The sequence below is a fragment of the Bombina bombina genome, chromosome 7 (genome assembly GCF_027579735.1).
Source record: "Bombina bombina isolate aBomBom1 chromosome 7, aBomBom1.pri, whole genome shotgun sequence".
Taxonomy (NCBI): Eukaryota; Metazoa; Chordata; class Amphibia; order Anura; family Bombinatoridae; genus Bombina; species Bombina bombina.
The window spans coordinates 513,678,558-513,697,429 of NC_069505.1; the positions used below are offsets into that span (position 1 = coordinate 513,678,558).

Consider the following 18,872-nt stretch of genomic DNA (forward strand, 5'->3'; position numbering starts at 1 on the left):
GTCTTAGATGAATGCGCGCAAAAGGAACTATGTCCATTGCCGCTCTACCATCAAACCTATCACTTCCATGCACTGCGCTATGGAAGGAAGAGGAACGGAATGAAGTATCCGACAAGAGTTTAGAAGTTTTGTTTTTCTGGTCTCTGTCAGAAAAATCCTCATTTCTAAGGAGTCTATTATTGTTCCAAGAAGGGAACTCTTGTCGACGGAGATAGAGAACTCTTTTCCACGTTCACTTTCCATCCGTGAGATCTGAGAAAGGCCAGGACTATGTCCGTGTGAGCCTTTGCTTGAGGAAGGGACGACGCTTGAATCAGAATGTCGTCCAAGTAAGGTACTACAGCTATGCCCCTTGGTCTTAGCACCGCCAGAAGGGACCCTAGTACCTTTGAGAAAATCCTTGGAGCAGTGGCTAATCGAAAGGAAGCGCCACGGACTGGTAATGCTTGTCCAGGAATGCGAACCTTAGGAACCGATGATGTTCCTTGTGGACAGGAATATGTAGATACGCATCCTTTAAATCCACCGTGGTCAAGAATTGACCTTCCTGGATGGAAGGATTGTTCGAATGGTTTTCCATTTTGGACGATGGAACCTTGAGAAACTTGTTTAGGATCTTGAGATCTAAGATTGGTCTGAACGTTCCCTCTTTTTTGGGAACTACGAACAGATTGGAGTAGAACCCCATCCCTCGTTCTCTTAATGGAACAGGATGAATCACTTCCAGAAGATAACCTTGGGAGACTATTTCTAGCGCCCAAGATCCAGAACATCTCTTGCCCAAGCCTGAGTGAAGAGAGAGAGTCTGCCCCCCCACCAAATCCGGTCCCGGATCGGGGGGCCCCGCATCTCATGCTGTCTTGGGAGCAGTGGCAGGTTTCTTGGCCTGCTTTCCTTTGTTCCAGCCTTGCATAGGTCTCCAGGCTGGCTTGGCTTGAGAAGTATTACCCTCTTGCTTAGAGGACGTAGCACTTGGGGCTGGTCCGTTTCTTGCGAAAGGGACGAAAATTAGGTTTATTTTTGGCCTTGAAAGACCTATCCTGAGGAAGGGCGTGGCCCTTGCCCCCAGTGATATCAGAGATAATCTCTTTCAAGTCAGGGCCAAACAGTGTTTTCCCCTTGAAGGAATGTCAAGCAATTTGTTCTTGGAAGACGCATCCGCTGACCAAGATTTTAACCAAAGCGCTCTGCGCGCCACAATAGCAAACCCAGAATTTTTCGCCGCTAACCTAGCCAATTGCAAGGTGGCGTCTAGGGTGAAAGAATTAGCCAATTTAAGAGCACGAATTCTGTCCATAATCTCCTCATAAGAAGAAGAATTACTAATAATCGCCTTTTCTAGCTCATCGAACCAGAAACACGCGGCTGTAGTGACAGGGACAATGCATGCACATGGTTGTAGAAGGTAACCTTGCTGAACAAACATCTTTTTAGCAAACCTTCTAATTTTTTATCCATAGGATCTTGGAAGCACAACTATCTTCTATGGGTATAGTGGCGGCGCTTGTTTAGAGTAGAAACCGCCCCTCGACCTTGGGACTGTCTGCCATAAGTCCTTTCTGGGGTCGACTATAGGAAACAATTTTTTAAATATGGGGGGAGGTACGAAAGGTATACCGGGCCTGTCCCATTCTTTATTAACAATGTACGCCACCCGCTTGGATATAGGAAAAGCTTCGGGGGGCCCCGGGGCCTCTAGGAACTTGTCCATTTAACATAGTGTTTCTGGAATGACCAGATAATCACAATCATCCAAATTGGATAACACCTCCTTAAGCAGAGCGCGGAGATGTTCCAACTTAAATTTAAAAGTAATCACATCAGGTTCAGCTTGAGAAATTTTTTCCTGAATCTGAAATTTCTCCCTCAGACAAAACCTCCCTGGCCCCTCAGACTGGTGTAGGGGCCCTTCAGAAACAATATCATCAGCGTCCTCATGCTCTTCAGTATATTCTAAAACAGAGCAGTCGCGCGTTCGCTGATAAGTGGGCATATTGGCTAAAATGTTTTGATAGAATTATCCATTACAGCCGTTAATTGTTGCATAGTAAGGAGTATTGGCGCGCTAGATTGTACTAGGGGGCCTCCTGTATGGGCAAGACTGGTGTAGACGAAGGAGGGGATGATGCAGTACCATGCTTACTCCCCTCACTTTGAGGAATCATCTTGGGCATCATTTTTACTAAATTTTTTTATGACATAAATCACATCTATTTAAATGAGAAGGAACCTTGGCTTCCCCACAGTCAGAACACAATCTATCGGGTAGTTCAGACATGTTAAACAGGCATAAACTTGATAACAAAGCACAAAAAACGTTTTAAAATAAAACCGTTACTGTCACTTTAAATTTTAAACTGAACACACTTTATTACTGCAATTGCGAAAAAGTATGAAGGATTTGTTCAAAATTCACCAAAATTTCACCACAGTGTCTTAAAGCCTTAAAAGTATTGCACACCAAATTTGGAAGCTTTAACCTTTAAAATAACGGAACCGGAGCCGTTTTTATATTTAACCCCTTTACAGTCCCTGGAATCTGCTTTGCTGAGACCCAACCAAGCCCAAAGGGGAATACGATACCAAATGATGCCTTCAGAAAGACTTTTCTATGTATCAGAGCTCCACACACATGCAGCTGCATGCCATGCTGTTCTCAAAAACAAGTGCGCCATACCGGCGCGAAAATGAGGCTCTGACTATGATTAGGGAAAGCCCCTATAGAATAAAGTGTCTAAAACAGTGCCTGCCGATATGATTTTACAAAAAATACCCAGATTAAATGATTCCTCAAGGCTAAATATGTGTAAATATGATCGATTTAGCCCAGAAAATGTCTACAGTCTTAATAAACCCTTGTGAAGCCCTTATTTACTGTCTGAATAAAATGGCTTACCGGATCCCATAGGGAAAATGACAGCTTCCAGCATTACATCGTCTTGTTAGAATGTGTCATACCTCAAGCAGCAAAAGGACTGCTCACTGTTCCCCCAACTGAAGTTAATTCCTCTCAACAGTCCTGTGTGGAACAGCCATGGATTTTAGTAACGGTTGCTAAAATCATTTTCCTCATACAAACAGAAATCTTCATCTCTTTTCTGTTTCAGAGTAAATAGTACATACCAGCACTATTTTAAAATAACAAACTCTTGATTGAATAATAAAAACTACAGTTAAACACTAAAAAACTCTAAGCCATCTCCGTGGAGATGTTGCCTGTACAACGGCAAAGAGAATGACTGGGGTAGGCGGAGCCTAGGAGGGATCATGTGACCAGCTTTGCTGGGCTCTTTGCCATTTCCTGTTGGGGAAGAGAATATCCCACAAGTAAGGATGACGCCGTGGACCGGACACACCTATGTTGGAGAAAGCTGTTTAAAATTACATGCTCTATCTGAATTATGTAAGAAACATTTAAGGGTTTATATCCCTTTAATTGTATTGCATTTGAACCTTTTCTTAGTCTGTAACGTCATTTGTGAGAAACAATACACAAAGCTCCTTATGGCTCAATTTATCAAAGCCCTACGGCTGCAAGTTCTCACAAGAACTTGCTCGCCGTATTTAACAAGCAGTGGTCACCAGACCGCTGCCTCCCTTACCTCTTCGCCACCTCTAAGGTGGCGAAATTCAATCTTCGCGGTCTAGTCCAACCGAGGAGATTGACAGCTCCTGCCCGCGCGTGATTGGCTGTGCACGGGGCGAGATTGCACGCAAGCGCAAAATTGCGCTCGTGTGCAATGGAGAATTCCTGCGGGTAAATTCGCCCCACCACAAGCGAGCTGAGGCGTACTGGGGCACGTATATGCGCCCCTGTCCGCCTCAGCTTTAATAAGTCGAGCCCTGTGTCAAGGTGTTAGACATTAGACGTGCACAGACAAAAAAAAAGGTTTTGGACAAATCACTGAGAAACAGAGCAAACAGAATAGCATCCAAAATGGCTGTTATTAGGCCTAAAACTTGCAAAACCATGCAAAAACATAAATTATGCTTACCTGATCATTTCCTTTTCGTCTGATGGAAAGAGTCCACAGCTGCATTCATTACTTTTGGGAAATAAGAACCTGGCCACCAGGAGGAGGCAAAGACAACCCCAGCCAAAGGCTTAAATACTCCTCCCACTCCCCTCACCCCCCCAGTCATTCTGCCGAGGAACAAGGAACAGTAGAAGAAATATCAGGGTAAAAGGTGCCAAAAGAATATAAGGACTCCCCACTTAAAATTACGGGTGGGGAGATGTGGACTCTTTCCATCAGAAGAAAAGGAAATTATCAGGTAAACATAATTTATGTTTTTCTTCTTAAATGGAAAGAGTCCACAGCTGCATTCATTACTTTTGGGAAAACAATACCCAAGCTATAAAGGACACTGAATGCTGAGACGTGAGGGTACAATAGGCGGCCCATACTGAGGGCACCAGGACTGAACCTCTACCCAATAAAAAACCCTGCTTCGTCCAAAGCGGAGAAAATTTTAAGAGGAAAAGCCCCAGTGACACAGTTAGTCCAGAAGCCAAACTAGAGACCACAAACTGACTCGACTGAGCCAATAGTCCTTCAGGAGACACAGTCGCCCAACAAACTGCCCACACCGCTCATCTCCACAAATGAAGGAGACACCAGCCGAAACCCCCAATGAGACAAGGCAAAGTATAACCAAGGAAACCGAAAGGTCCCCTAATACAAAAAGGAACACCTCCACGAGTGAGCCCAGCTCACAGAGACCCAAAGGGGCCCAAACAGGGAAAGGCGGCCTCACCTATACCAAGCGAAACCCGGGATAAGACCAGGCACAGAGAAAGAACAGACATCTCCCCAATATCCTGCAAGCACGGATGCAACAGAAGAGGCAAAGTCCTCCCAGTGTCTGGCCATAGAATACCAAGGTATGCGACTATGAAAAAAGTGTGTAATACACCCAGGTGAAAAACCCCAAGTTTGAGAACACAGAGTCCACAACAGAACAACACAGGGGATACTTGCGAGGAAAAAGAAGTAGTCAAGCAAGAAACAGTCCGGAAATCAACCCCCTTACAGAGGGCACGTTCCAGGAAACCTAAGTCACTGGACCTACACACAGGTCCCTGAAAAGGGGAACACACAAAACCTCAATCAAGGCCCCCCAAGAAGGAGAGTATACCTTCAGAACCCGAAGGAAGAGTAAACCCTCTTCTATCAATGCAGCAAGTTGAAAGGAAAATCTATACCCTAGCAGACTAATCTAACAGGATAGACTCAACAAGCTCACACATCCAGAGGAGACTGCGCAAACGCAGGTTCTTAGACCGCTCGGCCATCTTGACCTGCAGACCCACACTCGGCTGGACCAACCCAGCCTCCGGGATCCAAGACAAGGAAACAAAAGAAACCCGAAACAGATACAGGAACGAGCGTAAGGGCAGTACAGCCATCCCCACAGAGCACAAGTACAACTCGACTCTGAAACAGACAACAAGGCCATAGACCTAAGGATCTATCAAAAGAAAGGCCCAACAAGCCTGCTTAGAGCCAGTAAGACTGCAGGGGGAACCAATCCCACCTTTCCGCCTCCCATCCAGGGGAAACCCCAAGCAAGGACTCAATCTCCATAGGGAGGAAAATATCCCCTAAAGAAAAGGGATGATGCTGGAAGGGCAACAACTGTCCTCAAGGCCCAAATGCACCAGGTAATGGGAAGTGAAATTCCCAACACAGATGTCCTAGAAAAGGATCCCCCCTACAAGTAGCTTGCCAAGCAGAGGTACAGCCAACCCATTCGCCTGCAGAGCAGGGATCCACGGGAACACTGGCAAGCTGACCAGGGGAATGCAACCCTAAGGCACACCAAAAATTGGACATCCAGTGCCAGCAGCTGGGTATGAACCAACCACCCTTGAGGCTTAAGCCACACGGCAAACCAACAGATGACATGAGCCACTCTGTGGCAAAGAGTAAAAAATACTCCTAAAACCTGGCCAACCATGACCAGGTGATGTAGATGGAGCAAGGACATAGCCCAAGTTCCCACTACTGTGGAACACCCTGACCAGCCCTGAGATCCAAGCTTCCAAAACCACCCAAGACTGAGTCAGTAAAAAGGCCAAGCAGAGCATCGGCAACCGGAAGTCTCAGGGAAAAAAAAACAGGTCCGGGCACCTAATAGTTCAGGCAAACCTTACCCTAGAACTAAACACCCCAACCGGCCAAAAAGCCAGACACAAGGGTATGGATGCATATCCAGAGAATCCGGATAGCGAGAAGAACTCGAAAGTTCCGACCAAAGGGAGGAACCACCCCTAGCTAAAGTCCAACGCTCTAGGAAGCAAGGCTAGAAGTTGTATGAAGATACTTCTCAGAGCCTCAGGACAACCAAGGGATACCTCAAGGTCCAAAAAATCCTACTAGCAGGACTAGACTCCCTAATACCTCCCCATAAGCAGAGGACTAAGCCTACCCAGCTCCGGAAAACCCAGAGCTAAACAAAAGTCCCCGCAGGGAACAACCATCACCCGGAAGCACAGATCCCTAAAAGGAGATCCACTCACCCAGAGGCAATGGAAGAAGACCCAAAGGCCTCTTATAACTCAGTCAAGAGTAAGAGCTGCAACTAGAGATACTAGAAATAGCTACGCGTACACCTGCAAGGTGTCAAGAGCGGCAACAGGTTTCAAACTGCAAGCATCCGCATGCTAGACAGCTATGCTGTACAAGTTGTTGGATCAAGCCCAAAAGGACACATTCAGAGGCCTAAAAATGAAGGCCAAACCGCTCAATAGCGGTAAGGGGCATTAAGCCCTCCCACCCTCCACTACATGGGGGAGGAAACTCTAAGTTCTGATGAAATCAGATGTCAGAGTGACGCAGCGGAAAAACTCCCCTGCCCGGTCATCTATGACTGAAGGCTATAAGGACTGAAACAATTTTTCCCACCTCACGGACCCACAGGCCCTGTCGAATGCTTAGTTGAACATGAAAAACAATGATAACCTGAGCACTCTGCGCTTCTACCAAACCAGCCGAGCAGAACAGCGCCATCTGTCTGAACAGCCGCAAAACTGAACGAACCCGACAGGACCAGCCTGCACCTAGGGTCCCAACCGGCAAGCTGCGTAAATTCTCCCTCATAGAGGAAAAAACAAAACAGACATTTCTAACATAGGACTAACATGTCCAACAACTTCCGAAGAAGAAATAAATAGTATAAATCCCAGAAGGTTCCTGAAGGAAACAAAAACAAATAAAAGACATCCCATCGGATATAAATAAAATATAAGGCAACCCGGAGGTTAACGCCCAAAAGACACAGGCCTACCCGCAGGACCAGCCAAAAGGAGCCCTTTCTCACAAAACTGGGAAAGATCTCAACAAATGACAATCAGGAGATTACTGCATCCCCACATGTCTAATGAGGTGCACCATTCGAATTATCAGACTAAAACTCCCCGTATCTGGTAACGATAGGATCATTCAATAACTGAAAAACTTGTCTGGGCAACACGCGAAGGCGCACAATCCTGTAACGGAAGGCACAACACTCAGGGACAGATACCCCCGCGGTGAACTGTAGAGGCCCTCCCCAAGGCGGAAGGCCCGGGACAATAGGGCACAAGCATATTCTCAAAGAAATGTCTGGACTCTGCAGACTAACAATCACCAACATTATGTAGAAGCAAAAAACGTGCTGCAACCTCCGGGGGAAACACGCCACCCCGCATGGAGGAAAGATAAACTGGGTTAGCCGCATGTGCAGAAGTATGATTTGGTAGGGAACTCGCCTCTCGGAGGGCAGGACCCCCAGAGGCGGCTGGCTCAGCAGTCCCTTGATTCCCCGAGCCCGAGGAACCAGGCGCTCTGAAATGGCATATGGAACAAAACTGGTTGACAGGCATCAACGAGGCCACTCCAGATTCATCACCGGACACAGAATCTGAAATCAAAATAGTCTCAGTATCAGAATCCTCTGTAACTGAATCCTCTGTAACTGAATCTGAAATGAACACAGTCTCAGCATCAGAATCCTCCATAGGCACCCAACTAATGGACATCTTCTAAATGGTATCCAGTAGATAGCCAAACCAGTGCTGAAACCAAACAGCAGAGGATATGGAACAGGAGTATACTGATGACCCAACAGGAGGCGACTAAGGACAGGTCCACCCCTCGACAACTGTGGAAGGCTTGTGACTAACTCCCATAGGATTTAATTATGCCACTACCACACACTTTCAATACATCCCTCTGTTGAACAGCAGCAATCTGAGGGGAAATTGGCCTCAAATCAGTCTGAAAACCCCTCTCAAAGAAGAACACCAGGAGGAGTAATTCAAAGGAGTAATATATTGTGCACTCTCACCACCTGTATTAAATCAATAAATGCCCATTTTCCAGCAGATACATTTTTACGTTCATCCCCAAGCCCATCTAAAATGCTTAGAGGCCTAGATTGTGATGTATATATGTAATGGCTTGGTGATTGTTGAGTTGGAGAGGCATAGTGCGGGATATCCCACTTTCTACCCCCTTACTCTACTAATACTACTACATAGTACTTGAAAGAGACAAAAGCTATATTTCTATCCTCCTAGAGGATTTTCTACTCATTACCGGTTAGTCTCTCAGGGCTCTGAATCAATGTCAAAGAATACATGACACATACACAAAAAGAGAAGGTAATATGACTATGGTCACCCCATGGCTGACTGATTATTGCGGTTGTTTATTGAAAACAACTGTAACCTAGAGTCTTCATTGTAAGGCAGTACATGTAGACTATGATATGGTAAAATAACACATCCTCAGTGATTTAGAATGTATTTAGAATTGAAAATTCTCTTCATAGCAAATAAAATAGAACTAATAGGTAATTTTTTGTTGACCTTAGTCTATGTAAAATAAATAAATAATCCAAGCCATCATAATAAAGCCATCACACAACAATTTTTTATTGTATTCATTACTCACCATCATTATTTATTTCCTCCTGATTGATCGTTTGGACATCGCATGCATATGGCTCTTCTCCAACCTCAACCTTTGTTACAAGTGAAGGATCCACATGATCATAATCTGTATGAATATATTTTAGAAGTTACTCAATGACATTTAGAGCTTATACTACTCTTTAGAATAAATACAGGTTATTCACGATGGAAATGTGATAACAGTGTATCCACTTATACTATTTTTCAATGTGTAGGAGACATTAAGAAGCAAATATGTTTTTTAAAATCAGCTATATTACTTACCCAAAAAATTATTTTTAGATTTTGGAAATCTAATACAGTTCTGACATGATAATATATATTGAACAATTTAACTCTCAATATAACTCAGAAAAAGTTAACGTACGAACATGTATTTGTTGCTAAGTTGCTGTAGAGCAGAGCTCAACAAACCCAGGAGCCTGGGAGCCAATGACTCCTAGAATTTTATCCCTGGCTCCTAAAATGTAGGGTTATTCTCCTTATATCTATATACAAATGCCACTGTCTGTCTCCTGAAAGTATGTCTGGTTCCTACATATTCTTTCTGGCTCCTAAATTTTAAAGCGATTTGTTGACCCCTGCTGTAGAGGTTTTCCAATCACTTATAAATAAAATGGTTCATATTTTTTCTTTTAAAGGGCCATTGTAGTTAAAAAATTTTTACAAACTCTGATATGTTAGAGCATGTAATGTTAAGACTATTGACCTTGCACTACTGTGCTTTTCTACTCTAATGTTGAACATATTTAGCGACTAGTGATGTCTATACCAAAGCTACTGATAAAAGAGAGACAGTGAAGCAAAAAAATCAAAAGGTCTTAGGAACAATAATCTAACATAGTAACATAGTAGATAAGGTTGAAAAAAGACCGAAGTCCATCAAGTTCAACCTATACAAATCTAAAATACTTACAAAAAGCTCCAGTTAAGCTTAAATAACCCCACTAAAAGGTGACCAATTTAATACTAGCAATCATATCCATGAATTTGTTTATATAAAGAAATATATCCAGACTATTTTTAAATGTATCTAGGGTATTGGCATTCACTACCTCCTTTGGTAATGAGTTCCACAATTTTATTGCTCTTACAGTGAAAAAACGTTTACGTTGCAGGAGATTAAATATCCTTTCCTCCAACCTTAAATTGTGACCAATTTTCTTGGAATAAACAGAGCTTCTGCCATCTCTGTATATGGGCCTTGAATATATTTATATAAAGTAATCATGTCACCTCTCAAGAGCGTTTTTTCGAAGGAAAACAGACCCAGTTTGGCTAGCCTCTCCTCATAGGTTAAATTCTCCAATCCCCTTATTAGCTTTATGGCCCTTCTCTGAACTTTTTCTAGTTCTGCAATATCTTTTTTTGCAATCGGTCCCCAGAACTGCACTCCATACTCAAGGTGAGGTCTTACCAGGGCTTTATATAGTGACAGAATTATGCTTTCCTCCCTTGAATCAATGCCTCTTTTAATACATGCTAGGATCTTATTAGCCTTTGAAGCCACTGCCCTGCATTGTGCACCCATCTTTAGCTTGTTATCTATTAATACTCCCAAATCCCTTTCCTCCTCTGTTTGGCTAAGTCTTGTCCCATTTAAAAAATACGTTTGCCTGCTTATTTTTACTTCCAAAACGTAGAACCTTGCATTTTCCCGTATTAAATCTCATTTTCCATTTACTTGCCCATACTTCTGATTATTGCAGATCCCTTGTAACGAAAGTTCATCCTGCTCTTACCTAATGACCTTACTCAACTTAGTATCATCTGCAAAAATAGAGATGTCGCTATTTATTCCTTGCTCCAAGTCATTTATAAAATTATTAAAAAGAACAGGGCCCAGTACTGATCCCTGGGGGACTCCACTGATTACCTTTGTACAATCTCAGTATGATCCATTTACTACTACTCGTTGCTCCCTATCTTTTATCCAGTTATTTATCCATGAGCTAACATTTTCAGCTATTCCCAGTCCCTTTAATTTTGTGCATTAATCTCTCATGTGGCACTGTATCAAATGCCTTTGCAAAATCTAAGTATATCACATCAACTGATTCCCCTTTATCTATATTTTTACTTACTTCCTCGTAGAATCTAGGGCGCGATCCGATATAGATCGCAGTTTGCGGCGCAAGCGAGGGAACCGGCGTCGCCCGCAGTTTCAGCTCGCAACTCGAGCTATCCCATATAAGTCGCCGTCAGATGCTAACGTGCCGTAAGTCTGACAAACCAGCGATGTCCAGAAATCTGCGCAAGTACAAATTTCTGGCGTCGCCAGTGACTTGCGCCACGTTAGAAACTGCCGGTGCCTATAAAACCTGACTAAAGTCTAAAACACCCGCACTGTCTAACACGCCTCCCTAACATAGCCCGCACTGTCTAACACGCCTCCCTAACATAGCCCGACACGTCTAACCCTCTATCCGCTATCCCCCCTCACTAGCCTAACCATAAAAAAGCTATTAACCCCTAAACCGCCGCTCCCGTACCCCGCCGCGACCTAATAAAGTTATTAACCCCTAAACCGCCGCTCCCGTACCCAGCCGCCAGCTATATTATATCTATAACCCCCTAAAGTGAGCCCCTAACACCGTCGCCATCTATATTAAAATTATTATCCCCTAATGTAAGCCCCTTACACCGCCGCCATCTCTATTAAAATGATTAACCCCTAATTTAATCTACCTACCCCCCGCCAGCTATATTATCTATATTAACCCTAAGTATATTATAGTTAATATAGGTATTACATTATATATATTAACTATATTAACCCTAATTATATTGGGGTTAATATAGTTAATATAGTTACTATAGTATTTATATTAACTATATTAACTCTATCTAACCCTAACACCCCTAACTAAATTTATATTAAATTAATCTAATTCATTTATAAACTAAAATATTCCTATTTAAATCTAAATACTTACCTATAAAATAAACCCTAAGATAGCTACAATATAATTAATAATTACATTGTAGCTATGTTAGGGTTAATATTTATTTTACAGGTAAATTGTTAATTATTTTAACTAGGTATAATAGATATTAAATAGTTATTAACTATCTAATATCTACCTAGTTAAAATAATTACCCAATTACCTGTAAAATAAATCCTAACCTAAGTTATAAATACACCTACACTATCAATAAATTTAATAAACTACAAACATCTATCTAAAAATACAATTAAATTAACTAAACTAAATTACAAAAAAAACAAAACACTAAATTACAAAAAATAATAAAAAAATTACAAGATTTTTAAGCTAATTACACCTATTCTAAGCCCCCTAATAAAATAATAAACCCCCAAAATAAAAAAATTCCCTGCCCTATTCTAAATTAAACAAATTTCAAAGCTCTTTACCTTACCAGCCCTTAAAAGGGCCTTTTGTGGGGCATGCCCCAAAGAATTCAGCTCTTTTGCATACAAATACAATACCCCCCCCCCATTACAACCCACCACCCACATACCCCTATTCTAAAACCACCCAAACCCCCCTTAAAAAAGCCTAACACTACCCCCCTGAAGATCTCCCTACCTCGTCTTCACCCACACCGGGCCGAACTCCTGATCCGATCCGGGCGATGTCTTCCTCCAAGCGGCAAAGAAGAATTCTTCCTCCGGCGATGTCTTCCTCCAAGCGGCAAAGAAGAATTCTTCCTCCGGCGACGTCTTCCTCCAAGCGGCAGCAAAGTCTTCATTCTTCCGGCGGCATCTTCAATCTTCTTTCTTCGCTCCGCCGCCGCGGAGCATCCATCCCGGCCGACTGCTGTACTACGAATGAGGTACCTTTAAATGACGTCATCCAAGATGGCGTCCGCCGAATTCCGATTGGCTGATAGGATTCTATCAGCCAATCGGAATTAAGTTAGAAAAATCTGATTGGCTGATTGAATCAGCCAATCAGATTCAAGTTCAATCCGATTGGCTGATCCAATCAGCCAATCAGATTGAGCTCGCATTCTATTGGCTGTTCCGATCAGCCAATAGAATGCGAGCTCAATCTGATTGGCTGTTCGGATCAGCCAATCGGATTGAACTTGAATCTGATTGGCTGATTCAATCAGCCAATCAGATTTTTCTAACTTAATTCCGATTGGCTGATAGAATCCTATCAGCCAATCGGAATTCGGCGGACGCCATCTTGGATGACGTCATTTAAAGGTACCTCATTCGTAGTACAGCAGTCGGCCGGGATGGATGCTCCGCGGCGGCGGAGCGAAGAAAGAAGATTGAAGATGCCGCCGGAAGAATGAAGACTTTGCTGCCGCTTGGAGGAAGACGTCGCCGGAGGAAGAATTCTTCTTTGCCGCTTGGAGGAAGACATCGCCGGAGGAAGAATTCTTCTTTGCCGCTTGGAGGAAGACATCGCCCGGATCGGATCAGGAGTTCGGCCCGGTGTGGTGAAGACAAGGTAGGGAGATCTTCAGGGGGGGTAGTGTTAGGCTTTTTTAAGGGGGGTTTGGGTGGTTTTAGAATAGGGGTATGTGGGTGGTGGGTTGTAATGGGGGGGGGGGATTGTATTTGTATGCAAAAGAGCTGAATTCTTTGGGGCATGCCCCACAAAAGGCCCTTTTAAGGGCTGGTAAGGTAAAGAGCTTTGAAATTTGTTTAATTTAGAATAGGGCAGGGAATTTTTTTTATTTTGGGGGTTTATTATTTTATTAGGGGGCTTAGAATAGGTGTAATTAGCTTAAAAATCTTGTAATCTTTTTTTTATTTTTTGTAATTTAGTGTTTTGTTTTTTTTGTAATTTAGTTTAGTTAATTTAATTGTATTTTTAGATAGATGTTTGTAGTTTATTAAATTTATTGATAGTGTAGGTGTATTTGTAACTTAGGTTAGGATTTATTTTACAGGTAATTGGGTAATTATTTTAACTAGGTAGATATTAAATAGTTAATAACTATTTAATATCTATTATACCTAGTTAAAATAATTAACAATTTACCTGTAAAATAAATATTAACCCTAACATAGCTACAATGTAATTATTAATTATATTGTAGCTATCTTAGGGTTTATTTTATAGGTAAGTATTTAGATTTAAATAGGAATATTTTAGTTTATAAATGAATTAGATTAATTTAATATAAATTTAGTTAGGGGTGTTAGGGTTAGATAGAGTTAATATAGTTAATATAAATACTATAGTAACTATATTAACTATATTAACCCTAATATAATTAGGGTTAATATAGTTAATATATATAATGTAATACCTATATTAACTATAATATACTTAGGGTTAATATAGATAATATAGCTGGCGGCGGGGTAGGTAGATTAAATTAGGGGTTAATCATTTTAATAGAGATGGCGGCGGTGTAAGGGGCTTACATTAGGGGTTAATAATATTAATATAGCTGGCGGCTGTATAGGGGGATTAGATTAGGGGTTAATAATTTTTATATAGGTGGCGGCGGTGTAAGGGGTCAGATTAGGGGATAGATAAGGTAGATGGCGGCGGTTTTAGGGGCTCACAGTAGGGGGTTAGTTTATGTAGATGGCGGCGGGGTCCGGGAGCGGCGGTTTAGGGGTTAATAACTTTATTAGGGATTTCGGGGGGGGGGGGGATCGCGGTTGACAGGTAGATAGACATTGCGCATGCGTAAGGTGTTAGGTTTATTTTAGCAGATCGCGGTTGACAGGGAGATAGACATTGTGCATGCGTTAGGTGTTAGGTTTATTTTAGAAGATCGCGGTTGACAGGGAGATAGACATTGCGCATGCGTTAGGTGTTAGGTTTATTTTAGCAGCCAGTTTAGGAAGTTACGGGTCTCCAATAGTCAGCGTAAGGCTTCTTACGGTTGCTTTTTGTGGCGAGGTGAAAATGGAGTAAGTTTTCTCCATTTTCGCCACGTAAGTCCTTACGCTGCATATTGGATACCAAACTGCGCGGGTTTGGTATACCTGCCTATAGCCCAAAAAACTACGGGCGACGGCAGAAATATACGCGCGTAACTTCTAGGTTACGCCGTATATGTGATACCAAACCCGCGCAAATATTGGCGTCGCCGGCTTTTGCGGGCGACGATTTATATCGGATCGACCCCCTAATTAGATTAGTTTGACATGATCTATTTCTCCTAAAACCATGTTGCATGCTTTGTTACATTCCTTATAAATATGGAATTTTGAGTCTGTACTATTTTCTTTGAATAATTTAAATGCCCTACGTTTTTTCCTAATTTCTCTTAACACATTTTTATTCAGCCACATTAGCTTTGATTTTTTATTTTTAAAATCATATGGTATTTGTGGATATGTATATTTATTTAACAAAGTTTTAAATATTATCCATCTATCCTCTGTATTTTTATTAGAGAATACATTGTCCCAATTTATATTATTGCATGATTTCCTTAAATCGTTGAATTTTGCTTTCTTAAAATTAAAAGTCTTAGTTAAACCATTAAGACACTGCTTATGAAAAGAGATTTCAAATGTGACCATGTTATGATCATTGTTACCCAAATGTTATTTGACTTCTATGTTTGATATTATATCTGTATTATTTGATAGCACTAAATCCAATATAGCTTTAGTCCTAGTTGGCTACTCTATTAATTGTGACAAGAAGTTATCCCTGAGAACATTTAAAAATCTATCCCCCTTAGCTGAATAACTAGTTTCATTGGCCCAGTTTATATCAGGGTAGTTACAATCTCCAATAAATTACAGCACTGTTATTAACAGTCTTACCTATTTGCATTAGTAGTTGAGTTTCCTCTGGGTCACTAATGTTGGGGGGGCTTGTAGCATCTTCCTAGCAATATTTTTTTTAGGATTTTTCCCCCCACTCTTTATTTCAACCCACAGGGTCTCTACATTGTCACTTGTATCATAAATATCTTCCCTTATTGTAGGTTTGTTAGGTTTAATATACATGCAGATTCCTCCACCCCTTTTATTATTCCTGTCCCTCCTAAATAAAGTATAACCCTCTAAGTTAACTGCCCAGTCATGTGAATCATCCCACCAAGTTTCAGTAATACTGATAACATCATAGTCCTCTTCTGCAACTAAGAGCGTCAGCTCCCCCATTTTACCTGTCATGCTTCTTGTATTTGTTGTCATACATTTAATTTTCATGTGCTTTCTGCTGCTACTTGGTGTGCTTTCCTCTATATTTTCTAATGTGACATTTCTTAAGTCATCCCTTCCTTGAGATATTAAAGGAGTGACATATTCACAGACTGATCTCTCTGTTCTATTGTGTTCTAACTGCCCCTCCCCCCCTTTGCAAAATCGTCATCCTAAAATTGCCCTTTAAAACACAGGCAGACAGAATGAACACAATTTTGTGAAATGTATGAAAAGAAGTCAGAGTGGCTGCCTTGCAAAACTGCAGGATTCATGAAAATGAACAACCCAGGAGGAAGCCAGAAGCCCTTTATCTTCAAAGATTTTATCTCAGCATTTAATATTCATGGTATAACTTGTCTGTATCTGTATTTTATTCCATACACAGTTTATCTGGTTCATCACGATATGTTCAACACAGTTTAAGTGGCTGATTTCATGGCACACTTTACTGATTTTGCTTTATACCTTGTAGCCGGCACAATTTGTCATGGACAACTTTATATGTAATATAACACTATGACCCTCTAGTACTTTTGTTATTACAGTGGGGCAGCGCAGCTAATTTAGATGCAGTTTTACCCTTCTGCTGATCTTCTCTGCATAAAGTAAGGATAATATATTTAAGATGGCGACTAATTCTCTTCATCCTTGTATCGATCCAGTATACACGTTTTATTATTATTATTTTAGAGATAAAGACCACACAATGTGTCCTTTTATTAAAGGAACACTAACGTCAAAATTAAACACCTATATTTCAGACAGAGCATGCAATTAAAAAAAAATCCAACTTACCTCCATTATCAAAATGTGCATGATTTTTTTCATGTGCACACTTTCTAAGGCACTAGCTCCTACTGAGCATGTGTAAGAGTTCACAGTATATTTTTTCTCTTTCATGATCCAGATAGAGCAGGCAATTTTAAGCAACTTTCTAATTTACTTATATTTTTTCTTTGTTTTCTTGCTATATTTAGTTTTTTTTAAAAGCAGGAATGTAAGCTTATGAGCCGGCCCATTTTTGGTTCAGAACCTGGGTAGCACTTACCGATTGGTGGCTAAATAGGTTTTTATATCCCTTTAATAGCTTATTTTTATCAACAACCTGCAAAGAGAGTGTAGAGAAGAGAAATCTAAATCAAATCAGTATTTGGTGTGACCACCCTTTGGCTTCAAAACAACATAATTTCTACTAGGTATACTTGCACACCGATTTTTAAGGAACTCGGCAGGTAGGTTGTTCCAAATATCTTGGAGAATTAGCCACAGTTCATCTGTGGATTTCGGTAGCCTCATGTAATCCCAGACAAACTTGATGTTGAGATCAGGGCTCTGTGAGGGCCATACCAAGACTACTTGTACTTCTTAATGCTGAATATAGTTCTTAATAACGTTTGCTATGTTTGGGGTTATTCACACACTGCAGAATACATTTGGGGCCAATCAGATACCTCCCTGCTAGTATTGCATGATGGTTAAGTATCTGCCTGCACTTCACAGCATTGAGGAAACCATTGATTCTGATCAAATCCCCAACTCCATTTGCAGAAATGCAGCCCCCCAGGCTTCAATGTTGCCTGCAGACACTCATTCTTGTACTGCTCTCAAGACCTTCAGTGAATAAACTGCCTTCTGCTATATCCAAATATTTCAAATTTTAACTCATTAGTCCAGTGCACCTGCTGCCAGTTTTCTGAACCCCAGTTCCTGTGTATTCATGCATAGTTGAGTTGCTTGACCTTGTTTCCACGTCATCGGTATGGGTTTTTGTCCGAAAGTCATCCATGAAGACCACTTCTGACCAGACGTACCAGGGTCACACTTTGTGTCTTGTTGCTGTGCTCACTCTCGCAATGGTGTATGACTTTTGACAGCAACCTTGCCTTGTTATCTGTTCCTCACCGAGTATTATTCCTCCCACACAGCTATTTCTGTTTCAGTTAATAATTGCATTTCAACATACATATTACATTTATAATCATTAGCACCTGTTTAATCATGCACCTGTTTAATTGTGCACCTGTCTAAATGACTACAAAATCTTAAAGTTTGCAACTGTACCTAGAAGAATTGATGCTGTTTTAAAGGCAAAGGGTGGTCACATCAAAATATTGATTTGATTTAGATTTTTCACTCACTCTGCATTTTGTTAAATGATAAAAATAAACTATTTAACATTCCTATTTTTGAAAGAATCCTTAATTTAAAGCATTTTTTCACACCTGCCTAAAATGTTTGCACAGTACTGTATATGCATTTGTGATTGGCATTACCATACCAAGAGAAACTCAGAGAATTATTTTATTTTGTTACCAATTTGGGCACACATTCATAAAGTGACTTAAACACCAACGTGCAGGACGCAACAAACTTGTTCAAAATCTAGGAGCCAGAGGCCTGAGTTTGCTCTGTAGTAACAGTAAGGAAATAGCTCAGGTATCAGAGATTGACAAGCAAATAAGCAGTGAAAAGCAAACCGATAATTAACCCTGAATGGTATAAAAAGTAATGGCAGCATTTAAATCCGGTTACCCCTTAACAGGGAAACAAACAATAATAAGGTACACTCAAATTAAGCACTGGAATAACTGTGAATAAACAATAAAGGCTTACATAGCAAATAACACAGCACACAAAGGGTTAAATAAAATTTATACCCACAGATTTGACACCAAGCTCTGCTGATCAGAGTATCTCACCACTTCAACTGGGCCTGAGAGCAACACAGGAAAGGATTAGCACAGAAAAAAAAGCACTAAAATGGTTAACCCTTAGCGCACCTGTGTTATCGATAAGCGCTAAAGCCAATA

At 41.2% G+C, this 18,872-nt stretch overlaps 1 protein-coding gene across 1 annotated transcript in view; it reads right to left on the bottom strand.

Moving 5' to 3' along the window:
* Nucleotides 1–18,872, bottom strand: part of LOC128666928 (zinc finger protein ZFP2) — a 298,618-nt gene that overhangs the window by 37,727 nt on the left and 242,019 nt on the right. Inside the window, exon 11 of the mRNA XM_053721748.1 lies at nt 8,940–9,044. Coding sequence (XP_053577723.1) covers nt 8,940–9,044 — 105 coding nt within the window. The remainder of the gene's footprint in view (nt 1–8,939; nt 9,045–18,872) is intronic.